Genomic DNA, 14727 nt, shown 5'->3' on the forward strand with positions numbered 1-14727 from the left:
GAGACTCCGCAAATATGGTAGTGGGACACACGTGCCGACACAAACTTATCCAAGCAATAATTTTAATCCTAACTAACGCGACGTAAAATTCCATCTTCGTCAATATTTGTTTCGCGGTGGTTATGAATTAAAGTGAGATATTCCTTTCGACACATTAATATATGACAGTGCAATGCGTAAAATCCAGCACTACCTAACAGTATTTTCCTTTAAAGACTGCGATCGGCCGCTTTATGACATGTTCAAATAATGCCGCGTTGAGCTAAAGCGTCCGCAGAAAAACAAAAAAAAAATTCTCTAACACGGCACCGCTTCCTTATAAGGCAAGGCACACACACTTTAGCTTGTTCGCTCATTCGGCCCTCTCAGGACGCCTAATCCGCCTTAATGTTATTTCATAAGCCACGTCATTTTATAAGGTCGCACGGGTCAACTTCGCTTTTATTCCTCTCAGAAAAGTAGCGATACACGCGTCTCACGAAACAAAACAACCACGCCACTGATGCGTCATACCGCGCTTCTCGGTGGCCGTGCACTCTAGTGGCGAAAATCACAATAAAACGAACAACAAACAACGCGGTTCGCGTGGTTCGCGCGCATTACGTGTATCAGAATGCGCATGCGCGCGCACCGTGGCCAGATTTTATAGTAAATGTTTGGCCCGTTTAGCCGAAAGTGGAGAACATGTGAGCAACTCTGGGCAGTCAGCTGTCGCAGTTTTGTTGGTTTTGTTTGTGGCCAGCGCTGGCCTGCGAAACCAAGCGATGGGACTTTGTTTGAGCTGCTTCAAAGGTTCTGTGGCCGATTCTGCTTCGCCTGTAGATGTGGTACGACCGTTTCTATTTTCATTGTGGGAACTTGTAAATGGGGTAGCGGGGCAACGTCGCGGCGATGCTCGCTCCGTTTATGACCGGATGTTATGCTCTCCTGTCCCGGGTGTTGACACCAAAATAAAATATTGCTCCATGGTTGCAACGCAGGCTGCAAAACGGCAACAGATGGCCGAAGCTGCCGAGCGGAGAATCCAGCAGCAGGAAAGCAGAGGAATCAAAGACCCGCTCAAATTCAAGCGGCTCCAGCAAAAACGGGATGAGCTTGACAGGGACCTAGAGGCTGCTGGTACTCAAGACGGAAATTTGCGGGTAAATACCCTATCGTGATCCACAATTACAAATCGTAGCTTGGTGAAGACGCAAGCTCATGGTCATAGCAGTCATAGGTCGTGTGTAAAACGTACCGGTGCGCGACCACCCTGTTATAGCAGAGAACCGGTACGGCGCACGGTAGGTCAGAGACCGTTTGAGCGCATGCGCAGTCGCACCGGTCGTCTACCGGGTACCGCACAAGAACACCTTATCCGCCTTGCTATTTAACCATTAAACTGAGTTAAGGTATGTATACTCACCTCAGTCCTCGCAGGAGCACCACTTGCAAAGGGCGTAGTGTTATGTTCAGCCAGAATACCGAGAAGTGTTTATTCAAGGAGCGTGCACAAACATGTTCCTACTTTCTTCACAATGTCAGTATATCTTAGATTATAAATGGAGACGAACGCACAGGTTTCAAATGCTGACCAGACATGTTTTATTTGTTTCCCATTTTTGCAGTGGCAAGTCCAATGAGTATGCGGCACCGTACTTTCCAAGTGGAAAAAAACGCTCACTGTCATTTAAACACAAAATGGATGCACCGTTAAAATAAAGAAAAAAAACCGGGTACTTTGGAAGCTTAATTTATCTGTGTTCATGTAAAAAAAATTTTCATAATAAATGTTTATTTAAAGTATACGTTTGCATATCTTTTGTTGTTGTGCCCTGCAAGGTGCCTGCATTGACAGAATCCCAGGTTGGTTACAACACACAAATAAAAGAGGAATTGGGGTGACTTATCATTCATGCACACACGGACATGACAGGTGGGAATGGTGAATAAAGACGTAACAACTACCCGCATGATTATGTACAAAAGAAACGAACATCAGGTGCGCAGTCACTGAAGAAACAAAATGTGCTCGAAGTCGCGATAAGAAAACCCGTGTTTCGACGACAACGGGTTCGTCGCTATCTGCCAAGACACCAAACGTGAAAACAATGAAATGGGTGTTAATTGCCACAGCCTCGTCAATACGGGGCCTCGAAACCCTTCACCACTGATTGACACCAATACACTGTTGGAAGATCATTTCGTGGTCAGAGGGAAAGGGAAACTGCGTTGCATGTCGTCAAGGGGCGGCCAAACGAACGAGGCTGGAACCACAATTTCGAAGCCGTCACCTGCCATCAAGGCATGGAAAACAGCCGCAAACCATGAGTATTCAACAAATTTTTCTGACCAGGCTGCAAACATGGTGTCGTGCGCTGTGCAGACAGCGCACCAACAAAAAGAAAGAGCCACAGAAAACAAAACAGCGTTTGCAATGTCTTCTTGCCAGTCGAACATCTTGCCACAATTTTGCAATTGCACTTGTAAAATCGCCCTTTGAAATGTGCATAAATGCAGAACCCGTCTCGCGAGAGAGTACTGGTCCAAGTTCCCAGGAACACGCTGGGCGGAAAATGAAACTGCACGCACGAGATAAACGTTGGGCTGATATTTCACGGGTTCAGTATATCCACAGTGGGTAGATAGTCATACGACAGCAAATGTTGGGAGTGGACACAAAAAGAATAAAACGGGGAAAAAGAAACCGGTTCTCTAACTAACTTATGTACAGCCCCGCTTCTCCTCCATACGCTAGAAAAGACATGAGAGAAGTGCTCTCTACAGATCAAAAAGGAGACAAAAAAATCACAGTTTTTTTTTTCTCTACTTGGGAACTGACCATGAAAGGTGGGAGGGGGTGGCAGCAGACCAAAAGAACGGCCCACTAAGCACTGCCCCGACAAAGTGTGCGGCTTGTACACTTGCATAGCTCCAACATGTGACACCAAACAAGCACTATGCACAAGCCAACAACCGCTAAGCCTAAAGCTTTGCTTGATAGCAGACGACACAGAAAAAGGGGGGGGGGGGGAGGCACAAAAGGCCTCTTCAATTTGCCCACACAAGACTCGCCAGATCAGCCCGAACAATTGCAGTCGGTTCCATGCCCCATACTTGCAGACGACCATCAAGCGACAGCAATGTACGCACTTTTTGGCATGAAGACACGACGGCACTGAACGGCTTTTAACTGGTGGAGCTTGGGCAGGCCAATTCGAAGAGGCTTAAAGCAAAGTGACAATAAGTGGCTTTTTTTCCTTTCTTTTTGGTCATGTGTCACTGGTAAAACGGTGACCAGGTTGCACCAACCAACTCAAAACGAGGTGAGCCGAGCACAGGGTAATCTCGCCCGGTCCGGCATCAATGGAAAGGCAAAACACTTCTTAAACACCCGAGTTTTACGCACACTATAGCAGACCGCAGCTCCAGAAATGGCACCAGCTTTTGCAGGCCTGTAACACGACCAACTTCCAGCTTTCCTTCCCACAAAAACGGTAGCAAGGCATCCCCTCAACCGAACAGCTGCTCGCAACTATGCAAAGCAGTATTACGATAAGCAGCAACTTTCCCGCCAAACTGTGCCGACAAGCAAAGTAACTTTGCGCTCCACTCAACCTAAAAAATCTATCTTCGAAAATGCCAACTTCAAACACCAGCTCTCCCTTCGCACGCCTGTACACGATCAACCTCCATCACAGTCGCAGCGGACGTAACGCCCGCTCGGGCCTAAGCCTTGCACAGCACTGAGCCGCAACTTAGTTAAAAGACACCTTGGAAAACAAACAGCAGGAGAACAATATATAGCAAGCTGCTAAACATTGAACACACAGCCTACTGACTCTAGCATGCTATGTACAGGGCTACTTTGACAGCCAGCTCCGAAAGCCAACTGTTTAGTTTTTTGCCTGCCGGCAGTAATCATTGCAAAAAAGCTGTCGCCACAAGCAATATGGCTGCCTTCACCTCAAGAAAACTCCAAAAAGCCATACAATGCTTTTTGCAACAACCGTATCAAATTTCCGTATCAAGCCGAGTAATATGACGGCAAAGCTATGTCATCGGTAGTAACCAGTCGCTGGTCTCGCCAAACATTTTTGACCCTTACATTCCACAGCTCAAAATCACAGATCCAAGATGCACGTCGAGGAAGTTACCTCTTATTTGCTTCACAGCGCATGAAACATACTGCGTCTTTCTCTAGTACTACGCTCTCCACACAGACACAAATAAACCTGGTAGAAGGGTTCCAACGACTGCATTCTCATCGTAATGCCTGGCTCAACGAGTGAAAGCCATCGTAAAGCCAGCCCTGTGTGATATTACCTTGAGCTATATAGATGGAATTAGCCCGGTCATGCTCAAGCCTGTATTGTAATGCAGCCGGTGTTCATCTGAGAGCACGTGCAACAAAACGAAACACGGCCGGTGAAAAACAGCCTTAACAAATGATGCACTTCTGCACAGTTGACAATGCGCCTTTCTTTGCATGGTTACTGTAAACGTGGGAACTTCCTAATCATCACAGTGGTGGCAAAAATGCTGCCTCAACGCCTCAACAACAACCTTTCCAGAATAGACTTTCGACCATGTTCAACAGGGACTCCATCACCGTCAACAAGCGTACCGCAACGGGCCACAATATCCGAATGAGCGTGCGATTTGTGCATATGCATGCACGCAAACACACACACACACACCGGTTATGAAATTGTCGTTTCATCGACTGCTCTGGCTTGCAGAAAATCTGAGCATTTTCGCATCGATGCACATTTCGGGAAGTGTTTCTTTTAAACTGCGCAACTACTGTGCTTTTTGCCATCCCGTGTCTGATGGCACCGGGTCTAACAGCAGCTCTTTGTGTAATCATTATCACTTTGGGCTTCAGTGAACCTTTCCCCAACGGAGTAACATACTAAAAATGCCAACTGCCTTGCCGTAAAATCTCAATGTGGCACCTTTTTTACGAAGAATGCCTCCGTGAGTTTTGTAAAATTTTTGGTAGGGAAACATGACCAGGCAGATCGGTGCAGTGAATAACAGGGGTAATAATACTCAAATGAGTGCACCTCCAATCAGCTTATCCACTGCAAATAAAAGCTTAACAAACTGCAATGCAATCTGAGGTGACTCTCACTGAACAAGAGTTACTAAAGGGCCACGATCATCTGAACAAATAACACTGGTCTACATCAGCCGCAAATACCAGGAGTTATTATGCTTTTAAAAATTGCCACATTACCCATGGCGTCAAGAACAAAAAGAGAGTATAAAATAAATTGGTTACTCCCCTTATAGAGTCAAATTATTTGGTTTACTCCAAGTCTAACTCCCTTTTTAAAGGGAGTAGAAAGGAAGTTCCAATGTTTTTTCAACCTGAAGAAAAACAGTATATAGGAATTATTTCAGCTTCTATGGCTCAATAATTCTGAGGTACCTTATGAGGTAGGGCTTCTTTTAACATATAGTGCAAACATATAGTGCAAATGGGAATGGTAAATGCAGTGTTGCGGATAACAGGCTAACAGTAGGGGTTCCAAGAAGGTCTCTACTGTTTCAGCACTAAGATAACAGCTCACGTGCAATTTTTCTTTCCAAGCAATTAGGCGAAGTCTTTTTACCGCTGAATTACAAAGTGCAGTAGGTAGTGCATGCGTCTTTTGCAGCAAGCTAAAACAATCTTTACAGTTTGGGCATTTTGTAGAATCGTGTTGCAATACAAACTGCCAAAAAAGCGAAAAAGCACTAAAAGCAATACAGCTGAAGTCGGCTGCTTCCTCTTAACATACATATGTCAGACTTTTAAACCATTCTACCTGCTGCGATTTAACACTGAACTTACACTGAATTGAAGGTTTCAATTCTGTTTATTCCTGTTTTTCCAACTTGCATAATTTTGCTGCCATGTTCTTTTGCAGGCTACAATTCTTAATTTTTTTACTTCATGATTTATGACATGACACTAGTTTCCTTTCCTCAGTCTTCTTGTTTTTACCTGAACTTCAAAACCTCACGACTGGTTACTTACTTCCACCACTGTGAATGTCAACCGTACGCACATGATGCATCAACTGTAAATGACCATACAGTAACTAGAAAAATGCTATGACATGAGGTTCACCTTGCAATTGGGGACATTCTGTTTAAATTATAATCATGCCACAAAAATAAAACAGATGAAAACCAAATCCCATTGTTGCTATGCAATTAAAGCAAATACATCGGCATTTCTTAAACACTCCTAATAAAAAGCAGCATTTATTAAAATTCGGCTATAACAAACCTAAAAGGTGGTTAACAAGCATCTACTAACTTGTTTATTTCTTTCCGATCAAAATCACTGCATGTCTAAACTGTAGGAGCGGTTAAATGATCAAATCTTCATCCGTAAAAAATGGGGCTGTATTAGTGACAGCAAAAGGAGCTCAGCTCAAGCAGACATCTCTACCTTGAAATCCGACAAAGTCCTTTTTTTTTTTTCCTGCCTGTACTATACGCCCTCAACTTACCAAGCAAAGCGTAGCGCAATATTTTGATTTCACACGTGCAGGTAGCAGCAGGACCCTTTTAAAACCACAGCAGTGATGTTTGGTTACACAGTGAAAAAAAACAAAAAAAGTGCTCCATTAACCGGTTTGTTCAATATCGCGGAATAAGATACGCGGAGTTGTAGAAAATGCGCGTTTTTTTTTGCCTACCCAACTAGCGCCACTTTTTTTTTTGTTGCAGCATATAAACGTGTATTATAAAGAAGTTGAAACGCGGAGCAGTACATTTGCACGCTTACAAAAAAACCCGGCGCAATCGCTGCGCCACATTTCGCGGCGGCTACACGCAGCTACGAATGGGCAATACGGAATGCAAATTTGCCGCCGAAAGCACGACTCCGAAGCCACAGTCCACAATTGGCCCCTGATAATGAGAGATCCGCGTCATAGCCAGGTTTCCGTTTTCAGATGCTGCATACTCCCACGCTGCCTCACACTATGGCCTTGACCGTTTGTGTGAAGGAGGTCAGAAACTTCGCATGTTCTTAAGACCCTGTAAAACTGCAAGACTCACGTTTTGCAGACAAGGCAAGCTCTATGCTAAGTACCCGTCAGCTAGAAAACCAATAACCGGTGGAAAGTACGCAAGAAAAAAAAAAAGACAAATCTGTCGGTAATAAATGCTGTGCAATGCAGACTACAGTGCAAATGAATGCACACGGCATTTCCTACTATGCATCAAAAATTCCGAGTGCCTCGGAAAGCTTAATAAATGCTTTTGGCCATCATCGAAGGTTCTACTCAAAAGCCTGCTCGCCAAAAATGTGAAATGCTTGCAAGCAACCAACAGGTGTTAGTGTAATTATTGTCCACACCTCCTTCTGTTTATGTAATAAACAAAGATAAAATTAAATTATTACAAAGTTCAGAATTTTTCCTTTTCGAATGTTGCAAGTGCGTTTCATCGGGTCACGACATCAAAAGGAAAAAAAATCTACCACAAATTTCGCCTAACCAGCAAAGGCTTCTACTTCAAAAATTGACAACAATGATTAAAAAAAAAGGTTACCCAGAAATCCCATTTTGAAAATAAGGATAAGACTTGACAGGTGACTTGCAAGACATAATGCAACGATTCATTGTGCACTCTTGTAAAGAAACAGCAACATGCATGATCCATTATCAGCGACGTCTGTCGTTACAATGTGAACATCGAAAGCAAAACACACCTGCGTGCTCCCGACACCAAAAGTACTAAAGGTGCTTTTTACAACTACGTGATAAGGAGACTGACGCCAGTGGGATAAATATATGACTGAAACAAATAAGCGTCTTGACATGCGTATGTGCGGTGACAAACATAACAAAAAACTTGCAGCGTGCGGGAGATAATACCTTTACACCCGAGTTTATAGATGAGAAATTCAGTTCACGCCTCTGAATATTCGCTCCGACGCAAGGGACAAACGCAAGACTATCGGCACAAAACAAAACAGCCACCACACTCGACTAGACGTCAATAGCTGATGCATCATAAATATACACGCAACAAAAACCGCAATAACTCGGCGCGCATTTCGCGGCCGTCAACACAAAGCTCGATTCAAATACTCAACACAATCACCCGACGTCTTCGCAAACGGGAGTAAGCCGCTCGCTCACACAAAGCTCAAACCATATTATAATCGAGGAGCGTCGTCGCGAACGGGACCAAAACCGATCGCACGACTCTCTTTCTCTCGCGAACGGTTGCCATCACAAAAACAACTTTCCCGTGAGTTGAAAGTATGCACTCACGCTTACAAGACCTGTACAGAAAAAGTAGCAAAACCTTTTGTTTGCCATCGGCTTCAGCTTGTCGATACGGCCATTTGTCAAACGAGACGCTCGCGTTGTAAACACGGTAAAGAAGAGAACGAACGTCAACATATTTAAAAGCTCAACACTTGTTAGCCAACCTCAACTCCGCACCATGTTGCTAATAGACTGCTGCAGAGCAACTCTGTAAACGCGTCAGTACAATATGCTTAAAAAGAATGCTACGATCTAACACAGCCCAACCGGTGCTTTCTAAATGCAGGCCACTAAAGATGTGAAACAAAAATAGGAGCTAAAGCTATGCACCCCGTTGTGCGAAACGCCCTACATCGAGGCACGCAAATATTATCCCAAGCTTGGTTCAACAAGAAAACAGATTATAAATTAACAGCGTCGGCCAAACATCGACGCTCAAAAAGTCCACGGCAACAACGACATCGCGTAAAGCGTTTGCGACAAAGCTCAAGGAAGAGATTCCGAGCTTGAACGGACAAAAAAGAAAAGAAAAAGATGCCATCCGGCATTAGGAATTAGTTACCTGTCAACGGTACTCTTAGTAATGTTTTTAGCATTACTCCTCTGTGACTCCATTTTGGAGTCACATTTGACTCCAGTAACTCCATTTTGGAGTCACTGCATTTTGGACGCCGAAGACTCCCAACTCCTATCATCCCTCTTGTGATACAACGAATGGGTGTAAACTTAGGCGAATATTCCACACACTGTCGCAACAGCGGCAGCCCTTACACAAATGCCTGGTTGCGCCGCAACGCAAGCGAACTCAGCATACTCTCAAAACGAGGCTCCGTAAATGCGTCGACTAATAGATAAATTAAAGAGAGGCGATTCGAGACAATAACTGCAACGCTTGCGGGCGTAACACTAGTCGCGAAGCGGCCGACACAAGACATCAAATTCGTCGAGGTAAGGAAAGTCGTCTGCCATACGAGAAACAACAAACGGGTAGAGATTGCAGAGTTTACAGACGACGCTAAGCATAGTTGGAGACGGCGGCGCAAGTCGTCTGACTGAGGCGGCGTAGCGAGCAGACGACGGTGACGACGTCTACTCCCTCCGTGTCCTCTTGGAGTGCCGCGTTGTAGGCTCGTGGGGTCCCGCTGGATTGCCCCGTTTGACGACCTGGACTTGTGACTGTGCCGTCAGCTGGAGCTGGATCGCCGAGGTGTTGAGCTTCTCCGACAGCAGCAACTCTTTCAGGCCTGCCATCTTCTGACTGGACAGCGTCACCGCCGCCGCACCGCTGTCGCTGCTACTCCGCCTGTCGGACTTCTGCGACGAGAAAAAAAAAAAGAAAATGTGATTTTACAAAAAGTAATGTGTGCATTGCTCTTAATCTGAATATGCAAGGTGTCAAAAACACTCGCGGTACTCTCCTTCTTTTTGGAGACATCGTCAAAGGTTACGCTAAAGTGATTATTTTGTTATCTCTCTTCACGCCATGCAGGGCACTTGACTAAATAATCGCCACTGACGTAAATGCACCTACATTTGACACAATCTTCATAATAGTTTTGCTAACAGGCCATCCCATTCCATTAACCAGTCTTCTACAGGGTGCACTCCAGCAGCTTACCAACCCCGGCCATAACACTGACATGGCTATCACAAAAGAACCCGCCGCGGTGGCTCAGTCGCTAAGGCGTTGCACTGCTGAGCAGGAGGACGCGGGTTCGATTCCCGGCCACAGCGACCACTTTCTGATAGAGGCGAAAAGCAAAAACACCCAGGTGTACGAGAATTCGGCGCACGTTAAAGATCCCCAGGTGGTCAAAACTAATCCGCAGCCGTCCACTAGAGCGCGCCTCATCGCCTGCGTTGCGTCAGAGCGTTAAACCCTACAATCAATCGATCAATCCACCATAAACAAGATTGCTTTCCAATTTTATTATCCGCAGTTCTGTGCCAGCAACGAACACACCTTTATTGTTAGGCAATTTGACGACCGAGCTGCATAGCCGTACTTTGCTATGCAGTCAGATGCCTTGCGTAAATGTACGCTGATATATGATTTGACTGCGGTGTCTTGATGAAGCACAGCGCTCATAAATAAAAACGAGAAGCTGCTTGCTGTTAGCTGGCCTACCCTTGAGCCTTGCAGAAGAATGCCCACGTTCGCAACGAATCTGCTGAGAGGCGATGGCATGCTGTAAGCAGCCTAGGTGACAGCCGCCAAACACTATCATCTAACAGCTAACACATCACCACAAACCCTGCAGGAGGTAGAATAGACATCTTTATCGAGCAGTCAGTCCTCGAAAAGAGTCGACTTGAGTACATCGTGACCATATGGATTCTAATAAAGCGTCCAGGTTAGGTAACCTCTCAGCGCATGTAAGGATTGCCAGAAACCAATCCTGCACAGTTAAAATAGACTCCCCCGACTGCTTGCATCGACCTGCGACCGCCTATCATCCCTCTTGCAGTCACGTCAAGAGACGTGGCAGGCGATTTGGTGGCACACATCGCGTACCTCTGGCTTTGCCGTCGGCACCACAGCCTTTTCCCCGTCCAGATCGAGGTCATCGTCGTCGAAGCTGTAGCTGTTGTTGTTGGCCTCCTGCTGCACGGCCCGAATGAGCTCGTCGGGGCTCGTGTGACCATTGACCTTGGGGTCAAAGAGGTCGCCCACCATAAAGTCCGACTCTGAGGCCTTCAGGGTGGACAGCTGCCAAGCGCGTCGGGAGGGAGGATTGGCAAAAGGCGTAGGAAGACGTCGGAGCGACACAAGGCCAGGAGCCGAAGCAAAAGCGCATAAAGGATGCAAGGATAGGCACAACGGAGACAAAATAAGCGAGGATGTGCGGAAATGCGTAGAACGCAGAACAGGGACACACACAAGGACAGAAGCAACGAGAAGGACAGAAGGCCAAGGACAGAAGCAACAAGTTTCAAAGGCAGTACAGCGATTGGAAAGGAGCAGAGCGCGGTGGATGGAAAGTAAAAGCAGGGAAGGTGAGTCAGCAGCAACGACAAAAGGATGGAAGCAGGAACCCAGCGAGACAGGCAGGACGTGAGGGAGAGAGGAGAGAGAGAGAGACAGAAAAACGAGACACAGTTACAAAGAGCAGAAAGAAACAGCTCACAAATTTCACAGCGCACAGGACTGAGTTTCATCATTGAAAGGGAAAGAGAAAGAACAAAGCGAACCGAACCAGACGCTCCTCTGTTTCAATGTTCCCGTGCAACAAAGCTGCTCTAGCGCTGGAGGTACAAGAAGAGTACGCTTCAACTCGTTTTAAAAAAGCAGGGTGGGTCAGCTTACATGCTGTTCAAGCTTGTATGTCTACCTGTCATGGGACCAGCCATTTCGTTTTTCCCTGTTGTAGGTTTCATGTCAGCATGTGCGGATATTCATTTTTTCTCAAATATTAAATCAGGTAATGCATTATTCAATATTCATGTCGATATACATATTTCAATATTCGAAAATTTCAGAGTATTCGGCCCTACCGAATAACAAAGGTTAGATTACTTTCACCCCACTGAATAATGCAACAAGTGTGCAGTGGATTTTCCACTTAAGCCTTACCGCCTCGGCACGGCTAAATAGGGAAGTCCAGCTAACATAACTTCGGTTTCGGCACTATACTCGGGGACAACTTTCTGTGGCAATGGAGCAAAAGCTATATAGAGGGGGTTGAAAGGGAGCTAACTGCTCTGCATTACTGCGCCAAAGTAGTTCCCAATAAACCGGTTTCAATTTCGGTTTCGCCGTGACAGACACGCATTTGATACAGTTCATTTCTTCGCACGGGCTCTATGGTTGAGTGCGCTGAAACAATCACTGAGCGTGCAGGCATATTGGTGTCTCCTTCCCCCTGCTTCATTTGCTTGTAAACACAAGTCAACGCTTTGCAGAATTCAGACCAACCGTGGACTATACCACCCAACTCTGTATCGTTCAGAAGGGAAGTTAATTTTGTCAGCGCTGCAGTTTTGACGGCATGCACTGACTTGTAAATTCTTCTGTAGCTCAAAACTGGGCAGCACCACCGGCATGTGCGGTGTACTTACGCATAGATAAAAACTTCGTTACATGAAGAAAAGAGGATCAAAACATCATGCTTGCTTCAAAAACTGGTCGATTTCAATTCGATATTCCATAGAATAGTAGGCCATTCCAAATTTGCTTCGATTCGAACATCAGTATTTGAAAGATTCAAAGTATTTAGTAAGCATGAATAACGTCGCGGGGGGTAAATTTATCTTGCTTTGTTTTTTCCACCTGCAAGAGCAGAAGCTGCACTGCATAAAACATCTTTGCATTTTCATTACACACCACTCACGGCGAACACCAGCCTTGCCGATGTATAGATCACGGCGGCAGCCACGTCAAGATTTCATCAATGTTGCCGACAAATCCTCAAGCCAGCCGAGCCAAGCCAATTAACCACTGTGAAATTGGCGCTATAGAGAGATAAAAAAGCTGGCAAGACTGGAAAAACAGGTGCAAGACTGGAAAAACAGCAGAGCTGGTGGCCCCTCTGCCTTTGTCGGACCCGGCTGTTGCACCTCACGTGGAGTTCCGAACTTGCCGCTTAGAGTTCTTTACGATTGGCAGGCCCGGATTGTTTCGTCTGCAGGCTTTCACGTCTCACCAAAAGTAGACCGCGTTAGCACATGCTAGAACCCGTGGCATTCAGGGCGCGCCCCGTTTCAGGGACAAAAGCACATGAACTAGCGAGTAAACAGCACGCGAAAGATCACACCAAGAACGCTGGGCAGAGTGTTCCCGAAGGTTCTCTCAGAGTTCTCTCTCACTCAAAGGTTCTCTCAGGTTCTCAGAGTGTTCTCAGAGCATCCTCGAGCTGGCCGCTACTCGGTGTGCTCAGTGTTTTTTTTTCTTGATATATTTCTGGCAATGCTCGTAGCGGAATTAAAAGCTTAATAGCTCTGCTGTTAAAAGTCTGTTTCTACGCACGCGTGCAAGCACTTCATGAAAATAATGCCCCCCTTGGTAACGAAGCTCGCTGTTTGAAATTCAACGCACTCCTGCAAGCACCGACATGCTTGACCATGACACTTCTGGCAACACACCCAAAGAGCCATCCAGACATCTATGAGGGCTATTAAGACGAACACCGAACAGGCAAAAGATCAACGAAGATCGAGGCCGTGAGAAAACCGAGCAAGCAATTGTCGGTGACCGAAAGCTTCAGAGGATGAAGGCAACTTCAACTGAAGCACATGTGATGATGAAACTGCCCAGTTCATCAGCCTTCTAGAGTGTATGGCATACATCCAAGAAAGAAATCACCTCGAAGAAAAGAATGAGTGCCTCAACAACGCATCTATATCTTGAAAGGTCTCCTTGGACCCTGGCCCTCTCCATCGTCCCAGAGAAAAGTGTTGGTTGCCTTATTCGACTAGTATTTACGTGGAATCAGCGTCGCAGAGACAATTTAGAACTTTACCTGTGAGATCGCGTGGACTTTTACCTCACCACGCAAAGCTTCGTGTTCACTTTTTCTTTGAATCTGTTCTTTTCCCCTTACTCCCTTCTCCCGATCCCCGCAGAGTAGCATCTAGGTGGGAACATGCCGGCAAACCTCTCTGCTTTCATCTAATAAAGATCTCTCTCTCTCTCTCTCTCTCTCTCTCTCTCTCTCTCTCTCTCTCTCTCTCTCTCATCAAAAGAGGTATGCACCTGTGTACCGCATTGTTGAGGAGCCTCATTATCGCAACATAACAAACTTCACCATGCCTACCATAACTACTCGTAACCTACCCATGCCTACCATAATTGCCATGACTACCTGAAGAGCTTGCAAAACCACCTAGTGTTTTTTTTTTTTATATTCATCGGAAAAAATAAGCAGCTTGCCTGACTAATGACATCACTAACATTCGTTTAGCAACTGATCTAACTACCTACACAGCTTGCAAAACTACCTAGTTTTTTTCTATATTCATCGGAAAAATAAACAGCTTGCCTGACTAATGACATTATTAACATTTGTTTAGTGCCTTATCTATTTGTACTAGTCATTACGAAATTATTCGATGAAATTCACTACTCACATCGAACCAAACAAAACCTTTATTTGCACAAACCTACAATCTATCTTTTATGAAAAAAAAAAGAAAGAAAATGAATGCGAATGTGAATTTAGTAAAACAATGTCTGAATGACTCACGGTGACACAAAAAAATTATGCATTGGAATGAAATGTAGCAGCCTTTGAAAGGCTTCCTCATGAAGCACCATAACAATTTGCAGTGGGAAGCCAAAGCCTCTATCTTTCAACGAAGGCATCCGCCAGTTTCGTAGTTTCTAGGGAGACAAATTCAAATTTGCTGCTGCTCTCCAGAGCTCCAAGCTGGGCTTTAAATCGCATGATGTCAATGCAGACCTGCCAATGATTGGCTGCTGCCACGACTCTCACTGCTGCATTGTTCTGCACTGCGTCTTCTCCGTGCA

General features: G+C 45.5%; 2 protein-coding genes across 3 annotated transcripts in view; one reads left to right on the top strand and one right to left on the bottom strand.

Annotated features, from left to right (window-relative positions):
* Positions 1-671: 671 nt before the first annotated feature.
* Positions 672-1787, top strand: LOC144142621 (small VCP/p97-interacting protein-like). The gene is made up of 3 exons (XM_077674263.1): positions 672-827; positions 981-1142; positions 1608-1787. Exons 1-3 carry the CDS (start codon positions 765-767, stop codon positions 1620-1622), a joined length of 240 nt encoding a protein of 79 aa, XP_077530389.1. The 5' UTR covers positions 672-764; the 3' UTR covers positions 1623-1787.
* The window catches only part of Mnn1 (menin 1), a 42236-nt gene continuing 29069 nt past the window's right edge, over positions 1561-14727 (bottom strand). The window contains exons 8-9 of one of the 2 annotated variants that reach the window (XM_077674261.1): positions 10777-10971; positions 1561-9575 (exon numbers count right to left, since the gene is read on the bottom strand). In XM_077674261.1, the coding sequence (XP_077530387.1) occupies positions 9351-9575; positions 10777-10971 (420 nt within the window). In that variant the 3' untranslated portion in view covers positions 1561-9350. The remainder of the gene's footprint in view (positions 9576-10776; positions 10972-14727) is intronic. The other variant, XM_077674262.1, reaches the window with a different exon arrangement.

The sequence above is a fragment of the Haemaphysalis longicornis genome, unplaced genomic scaffold (genome assembly GCF_048455015.1).
Source record: "Haemaphysalis longicornis isolate Haplotype H1 unplaced genomic scaffold, Haemaphysalis longicornis Haplotype H1 scaffold_6, whole genome shotgun sequence".
NCBI classification, from domain to species: Eukaryota; Metazoa; Arthropoda; class Arachnida; order Ixodida; family Ixodidae; genus Haemaphysalis; species Haemaphysalis longicornis.

Bases quoted from the DNA above. Each gene is read 5' to 3' on its own strand.
- LOC144142621 (XM_077674263.1), top strand. From the start codon at position 765: ATGGGACTTTGTTTGAGCTGCTTCAAAGGTTCTGTGGCCGATTCTGCT. The intron at 828-980 runs GTACGACCGTTT...GTTGCAACGCAG, and splicing joins CTGCTTCGCCTGTAGATGTG to GCTGCAAAACGGCAACAGAT.